Genomic DNA, 20,088 nt, shown 5'->3' with positions numbered 1-20,088 from the left:
CACATGATCAGAGGGCTAAAACTTTTAACCACCTGACCTCCAGAGAGAGGAAAGGGGCTAGAGGCTGAGTTCAATCAATGGTGCCTACATAATAAAACTCAGATACAAAATTCAGGACAGCAAGACCTAGCGGAGCTTCCTGGTTGGTGAACATACTGATGTGCTTGGGAGGATGATGGACATGCCTGGGTTCTATGAGGAGATGGTGTGGAAGCTCTGTGTCTCCATTTCTCCTGATGCCTCTCCTTCCTCCCAGGCCTCACTCTATGCAGCATCTCTTCCCTTTGGCTGTTCCTAAAGTGTATCTTTTATAGTAAAATTGTAACAGAAAATGTTTCAGTGAGTCCAGTGAGTCATTCTGGTCAATTGTCAAACCTGAAGGGGGGTGGTAGGAATCCCCAAATTTTCAGCCGAGTCAGAGGGGTATGAGTATCCTAGGGTCCCCACTAGCAGACTGGCAACTGAAGAGTAATCTAGCTGAGGATCTTGCCCTTTAATTTGTGAGACCTACACTAACTCTGGGCTTACCAGGTGGCACTAATGGTAAAGAATCTGCCTGCCAGTACAGGAGACACAAGAGATGTGGGTTCAATCCCTGGGTCGTGAAGATCCCCTGGAGTAGGAAGTGGCAGTGGCAACCCACTCCAATATTCTTGTCTGGAAAATTCCATGGACAGAGGAACCTGGTGGGCTACAGTCCATGGGGTTATGAAGAGTCAGATGTGACTGGGCAACTGAGCACATTAACTCTGGGTATCAAGTTGGCTATCAGAGAATTGTTGTTAGAATGCAAAAATATTTCATTATATTTTTTGACTTTTAAAATTATAGTAAAATAAACATAAAATTTACCCTTCTGACCAGCTTTCTTTTTAAACTTTTTATTGTAATATAAGAAAACAAAATAAATGTATTTAAGTACAACTTACAAGTAAACCACTCAATCATATTTCACAAATTGAACACACCATTGTACCCAGCATCTGGATGAAGAACAGAACATTACAACATTTCAGCAAGGAAAAGGAATATGTTGAAAAGACAGGAACATTTTCATTTAAAAAAACTAAATATATTCATTAAAATGAGGGTGAGAGAGGGCATCATTTTCCCATGTATATGCACATGCTCACTCTACAAAGTACCATTTCCAAAAATGGTTTCATGGAAGAATTTCTAAGGATTATTTGTGCTATGTTAAAAAGCTTTTGTGGTAATAATAATTTGGGGACATACTGAATGAAAGCTAGTCAAATGGGTTGATAATTTAAGGAGATTTTCACAAAATTCAGACTCCAGAGTCTAGTGCCTAAACATTCTCAAGTCAGAAGAGGAATGAGAAAAATATTTCTTGCCTGTTCTAGATATATTTCTATAATTATAATAAAATAGATATAACAAAATTTACCATTTTGGCATTAAGTATATTCACAATGTTGGGCAACCATCACAACTATCACTTTCCAGAACTCATTCAAGCCAGACAGGAATTCTGAACTTATGAAATAATAGCTCCTTAATTTTCCCTCCCAACAGTCCCTGGCAACTACTGTTCTTTCTGTCTCAATGAACTTGTCTATTTTTATACCTCATGTAAGTGGGATTCTACAATATTTGACCTGTTGTGTCTGACTTCTTTCACTTAGCATGGTATTTTCAAGATTCATCCATGTATCAGAATTTCATTCTTTTCAAAGGCTGTATAATATTCCACTTTGTGTATACACCACATTTTGTTTATCCATTCATCTGCTGATGTATATCTTTTTTTGCCCACCACTTTAGTTTTGTGAATAATGTTGCTACGAACATACACAAGTATACATATTATTATATATTTTCATAAATCAATCTTCATTTTTTTGTTGTGTAAATAAACTTTTGGAGCACTTTACAATTTAGAGGTCAAATAGAAATGAATGATAACATAAATTTTAAAGAGTCCAGTGTTTTATTATTAGCATTAATATTTGTTCATACTGAAGATTCAGGGATAAAATAATGGACAGAAAACTAGGATGTAAGCATACGACATGGATGTATCATAAGTATATAGGAACATTTGCTAATTATTGTGCTAAAAAGATAAAAGATGAAATTACAGTAATTATTTTGTGCTCAGTCTTTCTGAATGTACTTTTGGTATTAAATACACAGCAAGTGCTTATACTTGGAGATTCTGCCTTTTTCTTTAGCAATGAAAACATGCTTATCCTTGATTAATCAGACTCAGTTTCAAAAGGTAAAACTTCTTAAAGGTAATCATGACATTTAGTGCTTTAGACCAGTACTCTTGGTGGGCTGGCTGCCAGATGATCGCTCTCGCTCTTTAGTAATTTCCATCTCAATTTTGGCTTTGATTTTCTCCCAGTCTATTTGGAGCTGTGGTAGAAGAAAAGAAGAAATGCACATATACAGTATAAGACCTTTTTATTTAATCCAAAGTAGCTAAGAGTAAACAAAAATAGAATGTATGACTTTCAAAACATTAGAGAAAGACAGTGGGAAAGAAAAGTTAAGAAGAAATAATGCTCCCTCGCAAATGACATAGCGTTAAATAATTCCTACTAGAACAATTATCACCATAAAAAGCAAAGACTTTCACTGTGATGCAAAAGACCAAAATCTAGTTGTAGTTATTTATAAAAAGTACATCTCAACTATGGGACCCTAGGATTCTGCTCAGGTACAAGGTGGGAAGGGCAGGTAAGGTGGGTTGCTCTCCTCCAAACAAGAGGGAAATGGACAGAGCCCTGGCCATCAGGCCATGTTTCAAGTGCATCAACACTTCAGCACTCTTATACTGAGGTTTCCATCAGGAACCTAGCTATGAAGAAAGATAGGGGAGCATCTGCTTCACCAGAGCATACTCTGCAAAGGGGCTCCTTTGCAACAACTCTTAAAATAATATGAAGACTTGGTGGTAAGACAATGATGAAAAGATATTAGATGAAACAGTGGGAGAACAAGGTTGAAAGACAACTAAAAAGAATAACTGTAAAGTGATAATATTTATATCTGTTTCAGGTCAACCACTGATCCCCACCAAGATCCAGCCCTGCCCCTCCACTATATCCCACTAAAGCAACAGACTTGGTGTCAGGAGTGGACTCTACCCTAAGTCCCACAAACAAGTTCTTTCGGAAAAAGCATTCAGATTTTTTTTTTTTTATAAGTCTGGAGATCACTAACTTAGAAATGTGTGTCCTCTCTCAGGCAAGACATGGGAAAAAATGGGGTCCCAGCTTAAACTTAACTCTGATTTACTTTGAAATAAACCCAAACTCCTAGACTGAACCAAAAGTAAATAGGTTTTCACCTCCATGTAGGGGAGCTGAGTAGAATAAGCAGTATTAAAGCAGATTGGGGTGATATGTGCTGCTTGAACAGATTTATCTTAAGTAACTGAGACTAATTTAACCTTAACACAAGACTTCGTGCCTCTCTTAATTTTGTGCTGGAAGTAGGTAGAATTAAGTATTTGGTTCTTTTTTATGCCAAAATCCTTTCTCTAATTTCTGTGTAGTAATTTGTGGATATTATTGGTCACCTTTATTAAGATAATCATTCCACATATTTGTCTATAATATATAAAATGGATGAATTAAAAGAATCCTTCTTATTCATAGAAGATGAATGTCTGTGCTAAGATGCAAGTGACAATTCAATGAAAGGCAGAGCAAATGTTAGGTTATTTGAAAGGCTCATTTTTCAATCTGGCCAGAACCTGATGTTTTTTTAAATGGCAGAACATTCATCTAAGAAAACATTTCAAAGAGAAAGACAAAACTTGATGAATACCTTGTCCTTCTTCCAGCTTTAAATGACTTACATATGTTTCTTGAATCAGTCACAATAAAACCATGTATCGATGATAAACTAAACAACTGTTGCTTGGCTTCACCAGAAGTATATCAAGTAGACTGACGACATCTATATTAGTTACTTGTTATAGTACAAGTGAGGGTGTCAGTTGATAGCTATCCTACTGAAAATAAATGTTTCACTTTCACTCTGGCATCTGTCCAGTTTTAGAACAATGGTCTGATAATTTAGTCTCTGGAATAGAGTATTTTTAATAGTGGGTTTCAGATAAGGATGTACTCATGACAGCTGTCAAGTGACTTCTATGTTAAAACACATCCTTTTCTCTTCCAGAGAGTGTTAATACTCTTTGGCACTTTTTTCTAGTCCTGAGCCAGTCAATTCTTTATATTCACATAGAAGTAATTTCAAAATCATATCAAATGGCTCTCCATCCTCTACCCCATCTCTCTTACTCTCAACTGAAAAATCAGCTTCCTACTTTAGAGAGAATATAGTAACCATTAGGTAGAATTCACTTAATTTCCTTCCTTTCACAAAAGTAGGTACATCTGTACCCACGCCTATCTCTTTCCCTTCTGTCTCAGGCCAGCATCTTCACACAAGTCCATGATCTTATCTCAGACTCCTTTAGGACATCAACCTTCAATTATTACCTACATATTTCAATTTCCTTCTCTTCACTGGCTGCTCCTTCCATCCTTCCTTCTCTATTCTGTCTCCCCACAAGCTACTACCTTCATTCTTCTTTTCATTCCCGACTCTCATCCTCTTCCCAGACCACTGTGATATAACTGTGTTCCCACCATACTTCAGAAACTTCACTAACACCACCATTAAGTGTTTTAATTCCTCATCCTATATACCTTCTCTATATGACTCAGTTACTCATTCAACGAATATTTAATGTTCACTCTATGCCAAGGATTGCTCTAGGTACATGGATTTAGCAGTGAATAAAAAGATAAAAATCACTGTCTTTATAGAGACATAAACAGAGACAAATGATAGTGGTAAGAGTTTCAGAAACAGGGGAGGGAGACAGTACCAAGGGAGGAGTTGGGGGGATTAGTGCTGAACTTCAGATAGAGTGATCAGAGAAAGTTTTCTCCCCGAGAAAATTGAAAATTAATGACGTGAAAATTTGAAGATTAATGAGTATATCTGGGGAAGAGCACCTAACAGAGGAAGAAAAAAGCCTTGATGTAGAAGCATCCCCTGGACCTTGCTGATTCCATTCCAGCTCTTCAAAATCTCTCTCAGTATATCCTTCCCTTCTGGTTTCTGCTCTCCTTTCTAAATGTCCTCAATCTTTTTTCTTTCTTTTTCTTCTATATCCTTCTCCTGGTACCCTCTTCACTTTTAGCATTCACTGGGGTTCCAAACACAGCTTTTTCATACTTTCCCTAAGAGATCTCATCAACTCACATAGCTTCAACTATACCTAAATTGTCATGATCATAGATTTATTTATCTAGCCCTTATTCTTCCTTTATCAACACCCTTTGATGTTCACATTGATATTTCCAACTGCCCACTAGACATCTCCACCTAGATAGGGTCTATCCCACAGGAACTTCTAATGCAAAAAATGGCCTATTTTCATGTATTCAAACTAAAGAAAGGTCCACAACTCATATATGCTCATGTTCCTCCACTAGTCACCCATGGTATGAATGCTGAAGTTGTTCTCAAATGGCTTGACTTACCTCACTGCTCTCCTCCCACCTCTAACTACAATGTTTTATTAATTTTTCTGATTTTTTTTCTTACATTAATCTTACCCTTTCCATCTCCTGGTGAAACTATTATAGTAACTGGCCTCCTGGTCATCACCCTCACCTCCAAACCATCTTCCACCTAAGAAGCTATCTTTCAAGTCATTCTCTTGATTACAAACCTTCAAGTCTTTGCATTGCCTTCATTATGAAATCTGTTAGCACAATATTAAGATGCTTCAATGTCTGGTCCCATCAATATTCCAGTCACTCAGAACCCAAGGCACCCCCTCTGTACTCCTTCACCATTCTTTCAAGACCCCATGCATTTGCTCTTATTATCATATCCTTTGACTGACTGACAAAAACCCTACTCAAGATAATTTTGTGGAAAAAATAAAGAAATTAAAACTAACAAATGCTAAGTATATAATTTCCAAATGGGGAAGGAAACAGGATAATTTGTGAAAAATTCTAAGTTTCCATTTCTACTTAGAAATTGGGATTTTTAAAATGGAAAAGTGATCATGTCACTTCCATTCAGTATCTTTACATTAATCTTAGGGTAAATCCAACTTACCTAATGTGCCCTATGAAACTCTCAGGTCAACCTCCCCTTTGCTCATCATTCTTAACCACTTCAGAGCCTCCCCTATCCTGGAATGTGTCCATCCCCACACCCTGTCCCCTCGATTGGTTTCTACCCATCCTTCAGAGTTCAGCTCTAACATCATTTGCTTTCCTTTGAAAAATCTTTACTGATACCCCCATTCTAGGTCAGGCTCCACATTCATAAAGTCTTATAGCACTATAGACACTACCTTGAAAGCTATTATCGCAAATGAAATTAACAATTAACTATATAATTATTTTTGGCCTCTATTTGAATACAAATTTCAAAGGGTCAGTGTCTGCCAGGTTTGCTATTATATCCCAACCACCAAGAAGAATACATTGTCTGCAGGAGGTACTCAGTAAATACTGAATGAATGAGAGATCACTAATTATCCAGGAAATGAGCTACCACTTAATCTCTCACTATTTTCTCTCCTATTTATCATTCCTTTTTTCTTTCTCCTAGCATAATGTTTAAACATTTCCTGGCTCCTCTACTCTTCTTTTTGCACAGAGTATGTATTCAGTGAACTGAATGTATTCCTCAGGTGGATTTTATTTGCCAGACTAATGAATTCTCTTACAAACACTTGCTGAACACCACTGTAGACCAGGTATAATGACTCTGATGGAGTTCTTAGAAGACAGTACACCTTGTATAGATCTCAGATTTCCACATTTTAAACTAGAAAGGCCCAAATAACATTTCAGGGCTCATAAATATGAATGTATGTCAAGCCTCAGTTCTTATAAACTTTTATGTTATGCATTGTGAAGCCATTTGAATTCACCAGCTATCTATAATAAATTTTTCAAGGTTTACAAAAATGATCTTTTTCTATTCAATTCTTAGTTCTGAAATAAAAAGTTTTTATAATCACAATTTTGGTTAAGAAATGTTAAGTCAAAGATTATTTTCATCTTAGTTCACTTCAGTTCAGTTCAGTCACTCAGTCATGTCCAACTCTTTGCGACCCCATGAACCGCAGCACACCAGGCCTCCCTGTCCATCACCAACTCCCAGAGTCCACCCAAACCCATGTCCATTGAGTCGGTGATGCCATCCAACCATCTCAGCCTCTGTCGTCCCCTTCTCCTCCTGCCCTCAATCTTTCCCAGCATCAAGGTCTTCTCAAATGAGTCAGCTCTTTGCATCAGGTGGCCAAAGTACTGGAGTTTCAGCTTCAACATCAGTCCTACCAATGAACACCCAGGACTGATCTCCTTTAGGATGGACTGGTTGGATCTCTTTGCAATCCAAGGGACTCTCAAGAGTCTTCTCCAACACCACAGTTCAAAAGCATCTATTCTTCGGCTTTTATTTAAGATTTTCATCTTAAAATACTGTTTTATGATTTCTAGTTAACTTCCAAATTACATTTATGAAGACAAGTTGGAAACTAGAACATGGTGCCATAGGGAGTCAAAAAACAGGAAACAAAATACCCAAGAAAAGTCATGTTGTTCTGATTATCCCATTTTGAACATTTCAGCTACTCTTATGATTGAAGTATTAACATGTTATTTATAGTTGAATACGTATATATTGAAAAAGAGGATAAGAGTTTTAAGTTTTCAGAATCTGAAATATAACGTTGAGGTAAAAACTATATTTTCCATGTCCTCAAAAGCACCTATGTGAACACAGTGAAAAAAATATTGATAATAATATGATGAAGAGGAAGCAGAGTAGTATTAATTTGCTTCAAAATTATATAGTAAAGGAAATTTAAAGTGGGTGCTCATTTTCAACATAATGTCATATTTTCAAAACAGACAAAAGAGATTAGCTGACCAATGATTTTCTGGGCTGTTCTGCACCATAGTGGTGGTGGCTGCTGTCATATTCTGTGAATTAAAAAGTACAGCCCTCAGAGCTCTTACGGAAGGCTAATAGCCCAAACAATTCATTTCTGAATCAAACAAAAAAAATTGTGAAGCTTCTATAAAATATGTCCCTTTCTACCAAGAAACCCACAACTGTGTCTATCCTGGATCCAGATGAAGTTACACTGCAGAACTAAGAATAGCTCCAAAGTCTTCATTACCCTGAAAACTGTCCTGAAGTCCAAAAATGTGACTCATGACACTCGATATTCTACATATAGCAAATGGATAATGTATTTAGTAGGTACCTCTCTCTACATCCTCTTTCCTCTTCCAAAGAGGACAGGTTAATATATTTTACCCACCCCCACAATGAAGCAGAACATTCCGAGAAACACTCCCACAGGGTCTATGAAAGAAAGTGAAAGTGTTAGTCGCTCAGTCGTGTTCAACTCTTTTCGACCCCATGGACTGTAGCCCACCAGGCTCCTCTGTCCAAGGGATTCGCCAGGCAAGAATACTGGAGTGGGTAGCCATTCCCTTCTCCGGGGGGATCTTCCCAACCCAGGGGTCAAACCTGGGTCTCCTCCATTGCAGGCAGATTCTTTACCATCTGAGCCACCAGGAAAGCCCCTACGTGGTCTATAAGCTCCATGAAGACAAGCCACGTCTGATTCAACACGTAGTGTGGTGCCTAATCCAGACTGAGTACTTATAAACACATTTTGAATATATGAATGCCTAAAAGGATAAGGAAATCAACTAGTTTGCAGAGCTGGGAGAAAGGTTAGCCCTGTCTTGGGTTTACAAATTGGATCTCCCATGGCTAGAAGTGAGCTCTATTTCTGCCATTTGAATCTAGAAGTATCTGGGCAGGTGGCCACAATCATTTCTGTTCTAGGCATGGCTCGCCTTGTGTGCTGGTATGTACTAGAATGGCTTTTTTCCTAACTGGACTGACAAAACCTTAAGTTCTGGTAGGAACTTAAGAGGCAAAGGGTCAGCTTTCTTTGGTTCTAGGTGGTGAAGTCTACCCAGGCGAGGCACCTCTTTAAGTGCAAGCAGGCTCCCTAGAATCTGCAAAGTGACAAAGTATCCAACTTCTGGCCACTGCCCTCTGTGCTTATTCCCCTGGAACAGAAAGGGCAGCTAGTGGAAGGCAAAATTCAGGAAGCCTTTAGGAAGGCAAAATTAGAAGCCTTTATCCTCACATTTTATGTTGTTTATCTAAAAATATCAGTTAGGACACAAACTTAACATAAATTGGAAACTGTAAGAACAGACTTGAGTTAAGCAAAACATGGCTATAAGAGTCCAGAAAAATATTCTGTAATATAATTATATAGTCAAAATAAAACTGCAACATTGAAAGACAAGAAGCAGTTATTTTTAGAGATTACGGTAGGAAAGTTATTCAATTTTGTCTCATTGAGACAAATAACATATAAAGCATATAATTATTATCAAATACTGCATAATACTTACACCTTCTGCATACTGCAGGTATCGTTTATTAGTTTCCTGTTTACCAAATGTCTCCAAAAATTTTTGACGGTAAGCAAGAACTGTGTCAACATGTGTTTTGTATTTTACAGCCAATTCAAGAGCCCTATAATGAGAAATAAAATGTTATCAGCACTGATATGTTGACTTCTATGGGCAGTGGAGTTCTGGGGTGAGAGGGTGGGATGCTCTGTTTTTCCCTCTACTCATTCTTCAATATGAAAGGTATGTCATAGCCCCTACCTTATCCATCTTGTAAATTTCTATTTATACTTCAGGGTCCAGCTCAAACATGATCTATTCTCCCTGACCAGCTCTTCCTGGAGAAATAAATGACCATTACATCTTTCTGTGCTACAGAACATTCCTTACATACTATTATTACAGTCCTGTTCACAGTGTATTGTAACTATTATGAATTTGTTCCTTGAATTAACCTATACATTTATTAAAGGGAGATGTGGGTTTCATTTCTCTTTGGTGAGTATTACTGAGTAGATGTATGGTAAATGCTCATTGAAAAGTTCACTGAAATCGTAAGAAAATTCAAGTGAATTGCCCAAAGTAAGGGTTCAACTATCCTGACCATTTTATAAGTCTGTAATGAACACAAGAGAAGACTCTACACATGGACATCACCAGATGGTCAACACTGAAATCAGATTGATTATACTCTTTGCAGCCAAAGATGGAGAAGCTCTTTACAGTCAGCAAAAACAAGACCAGGAGCTGACTGTGGCTCAGATCATGAACTCCTTATTGCCAAATTCAGACTTAAATTGAAGAAAGTAGGGAAAACCACTAGACCATTCAGGTACGACCTAAATCAAATCCCCTATGATTATACAGTGGAAGTGAGAAATAGATTTAAGGGACTAGCTCTGATAGACAGAGTGCCTGATGAACTATGGATGGATGTTCGTGACATTGTACAAGAGACAGGGATCAAGACCATCCCCATGGAAAAGAAATGCAAAAAAGCAAAATGGCTGTCTGAGGAGGCCTTACAAATAGCTGTGAAAAGAAGAGAAGCGAAAAGCAAAGGAGAAAAAGAAAGATATTCCAATTTGAATGCAGAGTTCCAAAGAATAGCAAGGAAAGATAAGAAAGCCTTCCTCAGCGATCAATGCAAAGAAATAGAGAAAAACAACAGAATGGGAAAGACTAGAGATCTCTTCAAGAAAATTAGAGATAGCAAGGGAAAATTTCATGCAAAGATGGGCTTGATAAAGGACAGAAATGGTATGGACCTAACAGAAGCAGAAGATATTAAGAAGAGGTGGCAAGAATACACAGAAGAACTGTACAAAAAAGATCTTCATGACCCAGATAATCACAATGGTGTGATCACTCACCTAGAGCCAGACATCCTGGAATGTGAAGTCAAGTGGGCCTTAGGAAGCATCACTACGAACAAAGCTAGTGGAGGTGATGGAATTCCAGTGGAGCTATTTCAAATCCTGGAAGATGATGCTGTGAAAGTGCTGCACTCAATATGCCAGCAAATTTGGAAAACTCAGCAGTGGCCACAGGACTGGAAAAGGTCAGTTTTCATTCCAATCCCAAAGAAAGGCAATGCCAAAGAATGCTCAAACTACCGCACAAGTGCACTCATCTCACATGCTAGTAAAGTAATGCTCACAATTCTCCAAGCCATGCTTCAGCAATACGTGAACTGTGAACTTCCAGATGTTCAAGCTGGTTTTAGAAAAGGCAGAGGAACCAGAGATCAAATTGCCAACATCTGCTGGATCACTGAAAAAGCAAGAGAGTTCCAGAAAAACATCTATTTCTGCTTTATTGACTATGCCAAAGCCTTTGACTGTGTGGATCACTATAAACTATGGAAAATTCTTCAAGAGATGGGAATACCAGACCACCTGACCTGTCTCTTGAGAAACCTGTATGTAGGTCAGGAAGCAACAGTTAGAACTGGACATGGAATAACAGACTGGCTCCAAATAGGAAAAGGACTACGTCAAGGCTGTATATTGTCACCCTGCTTATTTAACTTCTATGCAGAGTACATCATGAGAAACGCTCAGCTGAAAGAAGCACAAGCTGGAATGAAGACTGCCGGGAGAAATATCAATAAATTCAGATATGCAGAAGACACCACCCTTTTGGGAAAGTGAAGAGGAACAAAAAGCCTCTTGATGAAAGTGAAAGAGGAGAGTGAAAAAGTTGGCTTAAAGCTCAACATTCAGAAAATGAAGATCATGGCATCTGGTCCCATCACTTCATGGCAAATACATGGGGAAACAGTGGAAACAGTGTCAGACCTTATTTTTGGGGCTCCAAAATCACTGCAGATGGTGACTGCAGCCATGAAATTAAAAGACGCTTACTCCTTGGAAGGAAAGTCATGACCAACCTAGATAGCATATTGAAAAGCAGAGACATTACTTTGCCAACAAAGGTCCATCTAGTCAAGGCTATGGTTTTTCCAGTGGTCATGTGTGGATGTCAGAGTTGGACTGTGAAGAAAGCTGAGCGCCGAAGAATTGATGCTTTTGAACTGTGGTGTTGGAGAAGACTCTTGAGAGTCCCTTGGACTGCAAGGTGATCCAACTGGTCCATCCTAAAGGAGATCAGTCCTGGGTGTTCTTTGGAAGGACTGATGCTAAAGCTGAAACTCCAATACTTTGGCCACCTCATGCGAAGAGCTGACTCATTGGAAAAGACCCTGATGCTGGGCCTTCCCAGCAGACACGATCGAGTGACTGAACTGAACTGAATGAATTTATTCTGTTCAATATTTAACTAAATACTGATATCCTTACATTTTTAGCATAGCAAATTAAAAATATTAGTTTTATGAAAATAAAATTTGAGGATAAAAGTCTGACAAAATGCCTTTTGCCATCTGGTTCTTCAGTTCAGTTCAGTCGCTCAGTCATGTCCGACTCTTTGCAAACCCATGAATTGCAGCACGCCAGGCCTCCCTGTCCATCACCATCTCCCGGAGTTCACTCAAACTCATGTTCATCGAGTTGGTGATGCCATCCAGCCATCTCATCCTCTGTCGTCCCCTTTTCCTCCTGCCCACAATCCCTCCCAGCATCAGAGTCTTAGAAAAAGTTAAAAGCCATTTAAATTTTATAATCCAATTAATATCTATTTATCTATGTAACTAAGTTATTTTTAAGGTAATATTTTATTTAAATAGCAGATAAGAACTAAATTAACCACTAAAATCAGAGGTATAACACCAAAGGCATAAAATCTATATATTATAATACAGAGGGAGATGAAAATATTATTCCACAGTTCCAAATCTGTTTTTGCATGTAGGTTTTGGACAGCACTCAGCCCATCATCCTATGCATAACTCATATCAGTTGAGCCAGGAACAACCTACTACAGTATAGCTCTCCTACACTGCTCACTGGATTTTTTTAAATTGTAAAAATATGACAACACATTTACAGGAGACTTGGAAAATACAGAACAAGGTGACATATAGCTCCATTATATATTACAATTAGTTTTTTAAGTAAATAAAGATTTTTTTGTTGGAGTTTCAATATCGAACTCTCAAAAATTAATAGAATGAATATACAGAGAAATAGAAGGATAGTAGTAGGAAAGCACTAAGAACAAATTCAACATACGATTTATACAATTTTCACACAACATATACTGTTCATTGTTCCCATGTATGGGAAATGATCATCATAATAATCAGAGTATAATTTTTCTCAAGTTGTCTTGCTTTCTAATATGCCATATGACTTTGAAATAGGCGGTCACAGTATATCAGAGCCAACTATTATAAACTTGTTTTTTTAGACAACTAGAATTTTCTCAACATGGGATTGCTTAGCAGGAAAATCTGTTTGGTTCTTGACATGCTTCGGTTTGACATAAATAGTAACTTTAAAAAGTATTTTAGATATTATGTGTGTATTAACTGATGAATAACAAATGAGAGATATTAAAGATAGTAAGAAAAATTATGAATATAAGTCATATATAATATAAATGATAATGCCAAAGTCTAGTACAATGATTTCTTATAAAAATATATTGGCCCAAACAATATTGCTAAATGCAAGGGTCAATATTTGCTACCCACCACAAACTCCTCACAAAGTTTCCTTATTTCTCTGTGACTTTAAGTCTTTCAGAGAGAAAAAAAAAGATACAGAGAAAAAAAATGTAGAGGTACTAGAATATAGAGGTACAAAAGCAGAAAACCAGAGCAGGCAAAAAACAATTTATAGAGGCTCAAAAGAAGAGAAACAGAAGTAAAGATGCCTTAACTCTTCTAAGCCTCTCTCATTTTATCCCCCTCTGATTCCAGTGGGGTACAATGGGTGGAGACTCTAGTGAACCACCTCTTTGGCATCTTAGAGTTCCATTTCCCATTATCTCTTTATGATTGTACAGGACAGGGGAAGGAATTCTGGATTGCACAAAATGAAGAGTTCTAAGCAGGAAGTACATAAGCATCTGGTTTGGGGCTTTCCAAAAATTCCAAAGAGATACTTTGTTATGGAACATCAATAAATTTAATTATGTAGAAGGTATAGAATATGATGTCTAATCCTGCATTTAGATACTAGATACTAAGTACTATCTATTATAATAGTTATTATTAGTATTATAAAATATGTATTAATTATCTGACTGAAAACAATGCTAAAGGTAAACAGTCAAATGATATGTGCTATTGTAAATGCCTCTAAAAGCACACCCTGGGTAACAAATGTCTCCCTACCACATTTAAGAGGGAATTTACTCCAAATTATGTAAGAGTTACGGGAACAGTATGTTTCTAGCTTTAAAATGGTTATTTGGCAATGAAACAAATTTAACATTAGATTATGGGGCTGGAAAAAATCCATGTATCCTCTCTGATTTTAAATAGAAGGAAGTTATATAAAAAGATGTTATAACTTCAGAGTATAATTTTTGCATAACTTGAATGAAGCAAAATTACTTTATGTAAGTGGTATAAGTAAAAGAAACTATTTTTATTAGTACTTACATAAAGGATCAATATGCATACATGGAGTTTCTAGTTTCTACCTCTCTTAACTTGCTTTTTAAAACAGACCACCACCAAATGTCCAGGGGGAACGGCACATGGATAACTTGCATATCTATAGCCCTCAAGGGCTGCATCTTAGTAAATTGCAGGCAATTTTCAAATTCAAATATAAATGATAGCAGCACAAAGCAGCAAGATGATGCTTCTCAAATAGAATAACACATATTAACAAAGTAAAATCTGTTCCCAGGCTTCCCCAGAGGTCTAGTGGTTAAAAATCCATCTGTCAATGCAGGGGACATGGGTTCAATCCTTGCTCTGTGAAGACCCCACATGCCACAAGGCAGCTAAGTCTGTGCACCATAACTGCTGATCCTGTGCTCTAGAGTCCACAAGCTGCAACTCTTGAGCCCACATTCCAAAATTACTGAAGTTCGTACTCTAGGTCCTGCGGTCTGCAACAAAAGAAGCCACTGCAATGAGAAGCCCTCATAATGCAACTAGAGCGTAGCCCCTGCTCTCCACAACTAGAAAAAGTTCTAGGGCAGCAATGAAGAATCAGCGTAGCCAATTAAAAAAAAAAAAAGTTTTCTTCTAAAGTATGTAAATAAATATGGAAATTCAAGGATCCTAAAAGGATATATTTAAGGATATATTTATCAGCCAATACTTAAATTCTATCATTCTAGAATTTTGGCAGGATAGAATTAGAATATCACCATAACTGATTAATGGATCAGAGCAAAAACTGTCAATAGCTAACGTCACAAAAAAGACAGATGGCCAGTTATTACAGAAACACACATAATACCAATTCTGACGGATCCTTACCAAAAAGAAGGAAAAATTTTAATCTAAACCTAATCAAGTTTCTACGGCTTTCTAGGTGGCTTAGTGGTAAAGAACCCACCTGGCCAATGCAGGAGCTGCGGGAGCCCCAGGAGACATGGGTTCTATCCCTGGGCTAGGGAGATCCCATGGAGGAGAAAATGGCAACCCACTCCAGTATTCCTGCCCAGAGAATCCCATGGACAGAGGAGCCTGGTGGGCACGATTGAGCATGCAGGTATGTATGTCATCAAGTTTCTACATTCAATACCAATTCACAGCTAATTCAGGGGCAAAGGAACATGTTAAGTGATACCACAAAGATGCAATCAACAAAGTCTAGATTATAAGAAATTCTCAAAAAAAAAAAAAAAAAAGAAGTTCTCTAAGCCCAAATAAAATACAAAAAACAAATAGAAGAATCTATAGATTTAAAGAAACTTAAGACTGCATCAACCAATCACAATGCATGTATCTTTTCTGGATACTACATCAAACAACATAAAGCAAAACAAAACATATATAAGACAAACAGAGAAATAAGAATACTGAATAGAATTATTATTAATTTTAAAGGTGTGATCATAATATTATGGTTGGATTAAAAAAAAACCTTTAAGATACATACTGAAATATTCATAGATAAAATAATATGATGACTGGGATCTGCCTTTAAACAATGGTGGGTAGGGATTACTCACAAGTCACTAACTGTGAAGCTGAGTGATGGGTACATGGATATTCATTATACTGTTCTATTTTTATATATGTTTGAAATTTTCCATAAAGAGTAGCTTTTAAATTTCATCTTTTTTGCCCCTTCCTGATCTCTTTTGCTGAATCCTCCTCTTCAACCAGACCATTAAACGTTCAATTCAGAAGAAATCTGCCTGCTGCCTTCTTTTCTTTTTCCTTCTTTAAATTCTAGTAGGTACCCATCACTCAGCTTCAACAGTCCTAGAAGTCTTAGTTTATGAGACCTATTATTTACTCACTCCCAGGGAAACAGAGAAATACACGTGGCAAAAAAACACATAAGCTTTCTTTTTCCCTAACCATGTGTTTCTTGTAGGGACTGAACTCGCACCATGGCAGTGAAAAAATAAGATCTTTTATAAAAGGTCACCATCCATATAGACAGGCACGCAAAAAGTCTATTGTTAATCAGTTAATCACATAATTTTATCATCCTGTGTTTGAATATCTTTGTTTAGTTCAGTTCAGTTCAGTTCAGTCCCTCAGTCATGCCCGACTCTTTGCGACCCCACGGACTGCAGCATGCCAGGCTTCCCTCTCCATCACCAACTCATGGAGTTTACTCAAACTCATGTCCATTGAGTCTGTGATGCCATCCAACCATCTCACCCTCTGTCGTCCCCTTCTCCTCCCACCTTCAATCTTTCCCAGCATCAGGGTCTTTTCAAATGAGTCAGTTCTTCGCATCATATGGCCAAAATATTGGAGTTTCAGCATCAGTCCTTCCAATGAATATTCAGGACTGATTTCCTTTAGGATGGACTGGTTGAGTCTCCTTGCAGTCCAAGGGACTCTCAAGAGTCTCATCCAACACCACAGTTCAAAGGCATCAATTTCGGTGCTCAGCTTTGTTTATAGTCCAACTCTTGCCTTCCTACATGACTACTGGAAAAACCATAGCTTTGACTAGATGGACCTTTGTTGGCAAAGTAATGTCTCTGTTTTCTAATACGCTGTCTAGGTTGGTCATAACTTTTCTTCCAAGAAGCAAGTGTCTTTTAATTTCACAGCTGCAGTCACTATCTGCAGTGATTTTGGAGCCCAAGAAAATAAAGTCTGTCATTGTTTTCATTGTTTCCCCATCTATTTCTCATGAAGTGATGGGACCAGATGCCATGATCTTCGTTTTCTGAATGTTGAGCTTTAAGCCAACTTTTTCTCTCTCCTCTTTCACTTTCATCAAGAGGCTCTTTAGTTCTTCTTCACTTTCTGCCTTAAATGTGGTGTCATCTGCATATCTGAAGTTATTGAGATTTCTCCTGGGAATCCTGATTCCAGCTTGTGCTTCATCCAGTCCAACATTTCTCATGATGTACTCTGCATATATGTTAAATAAGCAGGGTGACAATATATAGCCTTGATGTACTCCTTTCCCGATTAGGAACCAGTCTGTTGTTCCATGTCCAGTTTTAACTGTTGCTTCCTGACCTGCATACAAATTTCTTAGGAGGTTCATGACATTGTGCAGGAGGCAGGGATCAAGACCATCCCCAAGAAAAAGAAGTGCAAAAAGGCAAAATGGTTGTCTGAGGAGGCCTTACAAATAGCTGTGAAAAGAAGAGAAGCAAAAGGCAAAGCAGAAAAGGAAAGATATACCCACTTGAAGGCAGAGTTCCAAAGAGTAGCAAGGAGAGACAAGAAAGCCTTCCTCGGTGATCAATGCAAAGAAATAGAGGAAAACAACAGAATGGGAAAGACTAGAGATCTCTTCAGGAAAAACAGAGATATCAAGGGCACATTTTATGCAAAAATGGCCACAATAAAGGACAGAAATGGTATGGACCTAACAGAAGCAGAAGATATTAAGAAGAGATGGCAAGAATACACAGAAGAATTATATAAAAAAGATCTTCAAGACCCAGATAATCACAATGGTATGATCACTCACCTAGAGCCAGACATCCTGGAAAGTGAAGTCAAGTGGGCCTTAGGAAGCATCCCTACCAACAAAGCTAGTGGAGGTCATGGAATTCCAGTTGAGCTATTTTAAATCCTAAAAGATGATGCTATGAAAGTGCTGCACTCAATATGCCAGCAAATTTGGAAAATAAACTTTTTTTATGTCATTATGTCAGCATTGGCCACAGGACTGGAAAAGGTCAGTTTTCATTCCAATCCCAATGAAAGGCAATGCCAAAGAATGCTCAAATTACCGCACAATTGCACTCATCTCACACGCTAGCATAGTAATGCTCAAAATTCTCCAAGCCAGGCTTCAACAGTACGTGAACCGTGAACTTCCAGATGTTCAAGCTGGATTTAGAAAAAGCAGAGGAACCAGAGATCAAATTGCCAACATCCGTTGAATCATCAAAAAAGCGAGAGTTCCAGAAAAAGATCTACTTCTGCTTTATTGTGAATCACAACAAACTGTGGAATATCTTTGTGGATGGGGATTATTCTACTCTCTAAGCAGGCCATTCTTTGGACTATGTTGTTATAAAGTTGATTTCTATACTGGATCCAAGTATTTATATGTCTTACTCCTACTTTTTATATTAGTCCTAACATTTAATATCAAACTGTCATCTCAGACTTTGTCAGTTTTGTTCATTGCTGTATCCCCAGTCCTAAAACCTGGCACATTAGAGACACTCAATAAATATTTAAAGAATGAAGAATAGCTACTATTTGTTGAAGGTTTATTATACATAATAAACCTTCAACAAAGTAAGCTAAGAGAGTTTCACATGCTATTTTACTTAACCCTGACAACAAACATGTGTTTCTTGTAATTATCATCATTTTAAACACAAGGAAACAGGCTTACAGAGCCTCAGTAACCTGTCCAAGATCACATGACTAATATGTGAAAAAAAAAAAAACCAAAAAACTAATATGTGCAGAATCAGAAATCAAACCCAGGTCTTATTCCAAAGCTCCCAGTCTTAACCATTATATTTGTCTTTGTCCCATTCAGCAGCCTTTTCGAACAAGTCATTAAAAATGACCATACATTTTACCAAAAGACTGTTATTGTTGTTGTTTTAAATGGATTTCCATGTAATATCTAAATATCCCTCATATGGCAGACACTCATTAAATATCTACTGAATGAATGAATATGCAATAGGAACAAATATTCCAACTGATTTCAGAAATAGCTGTAGAATCTGGAAATGAAGATAATACATAAAGCTTCTTGAGTGTTTTGTAGCAATTATAATTACTTCTGCTGATTATTTGAAGTCATTCTTACCCAGTCTTTGATATTTTGCTAAAAGTGATGGGAAACTAAGGGTTTCATTTAAGTGAGTCAGGGGTCAAGAGTGACATGATCAGATTTCCACTGTGAATAGATCACAGTGACTACAGTGTGACGAATGGATAGGAAAAGGACAAAGTAGATGCAGAGATAATGTTATACCAAGAAAAACTTGGATCAGCTTAGACAAGGGTGCTGGTAGTAAAGAGGATGAGTGCTACAGGGAAAAGGAAAATGTCAAAAGTAACTCCTAAATTTCCAGCTTTGGATAGATTGAAAAGATGACAGGTTACTTTGGAAGAGGATCAAGTTTATGAGAGAATAAATATAAATTTGAACTCAAACATATGAGACATCCAATGGAATGCTGAATAGGCAGGTAGATAATTGGATTCTGACAGCAAACATGAGCAAGATAGAGGGCTAGGAGAGATACATATTTGGGAGTCTTAAGTGTATAAATCAAGGTTTTGTATTCATTATGTCAGCAAATCTGGAAGACCCAGTAGTGACGGAAAGGACTGGAAGAGGTCAATCTTCATCCCAATTCCCAAGGGTAGTACCAAAGAATGTGCTAACCATCGGACAATAGCACTCATCTCCCATGCTAGTAAGGTCATGCTTAAAGTCTTGCATGCTAGGCTTCAGCATTATGCAAACCAAGAACTTCCAGATGTCCAAGCTGGATTTAGAAAAGAAAGGGGAACTAGAGATCAAATTTCCAACATTAACTGGATCATAGAGAAAGCAAGGGAATTTCAGAAAAACATTATCTCTGTTTCATCAACTATGCTACAGCCTTTGACTGTGTGGAT

At 37.5% G+C, this 20,088-nt stretch overlaps 1 protein-coding gene across 6 annotated transcripts in view; it reads right to left on the bottom strand.

The window, feature by feature from the left end:
* Positions 1–865: 865 nt before the first annotated feature.
* IFT80 (intraflagellar transport 80) overlaps positions 866–20,088 on the bottom strand; it is a 131,738-nt gene continuing 112,515 nt past the window's right edge. For 5 of the 6 annotated variants that reach the window (XM_070792423.1, XM_070792419.1, XM_070792435.1 and 2 more), the window contains 2 exons: positions 9,471–9,594; positions 866–2,382 (listed from right to left, as the gene is read on the bottom strand). In XM_070792423.1, the coding sequence (XP_070648524.1) occupies positions 2,272–2,382; positions 9,471–9,594 (235 nt within the window). In that variant the 3' untranslated portion in view covers positions 866–2,271. The remainder of the gene's footprint in view (positions 2,383–9,470; positions 9,595–20,088) is intronic. The other variant, XM_070792434.1, reaches the window with a different exon arrangement.

This window comes from Bos indicus, chromosome 1 (assembly GCF_029378745.1).
Source record: "Bos indicus isolate NIAB-ARS_2022 breed Sahiwal x Tharparkar chromosome 1, NIAB-ARS_B.indTharparkar_mat_pri_1.0, whole genome shotgun sequence".
In the NCBI taxonomy this organism is placed as follows: Eukaryota; Metazoa; Chordata; class Mammalia; order Artiodactyla; family Bovidae; genus Bos; species Bos indicus.
Note: the sequence above shows the minus strand (reverse complement) of the source record. Positions and strands in the feature narration are given on the sequence as shown.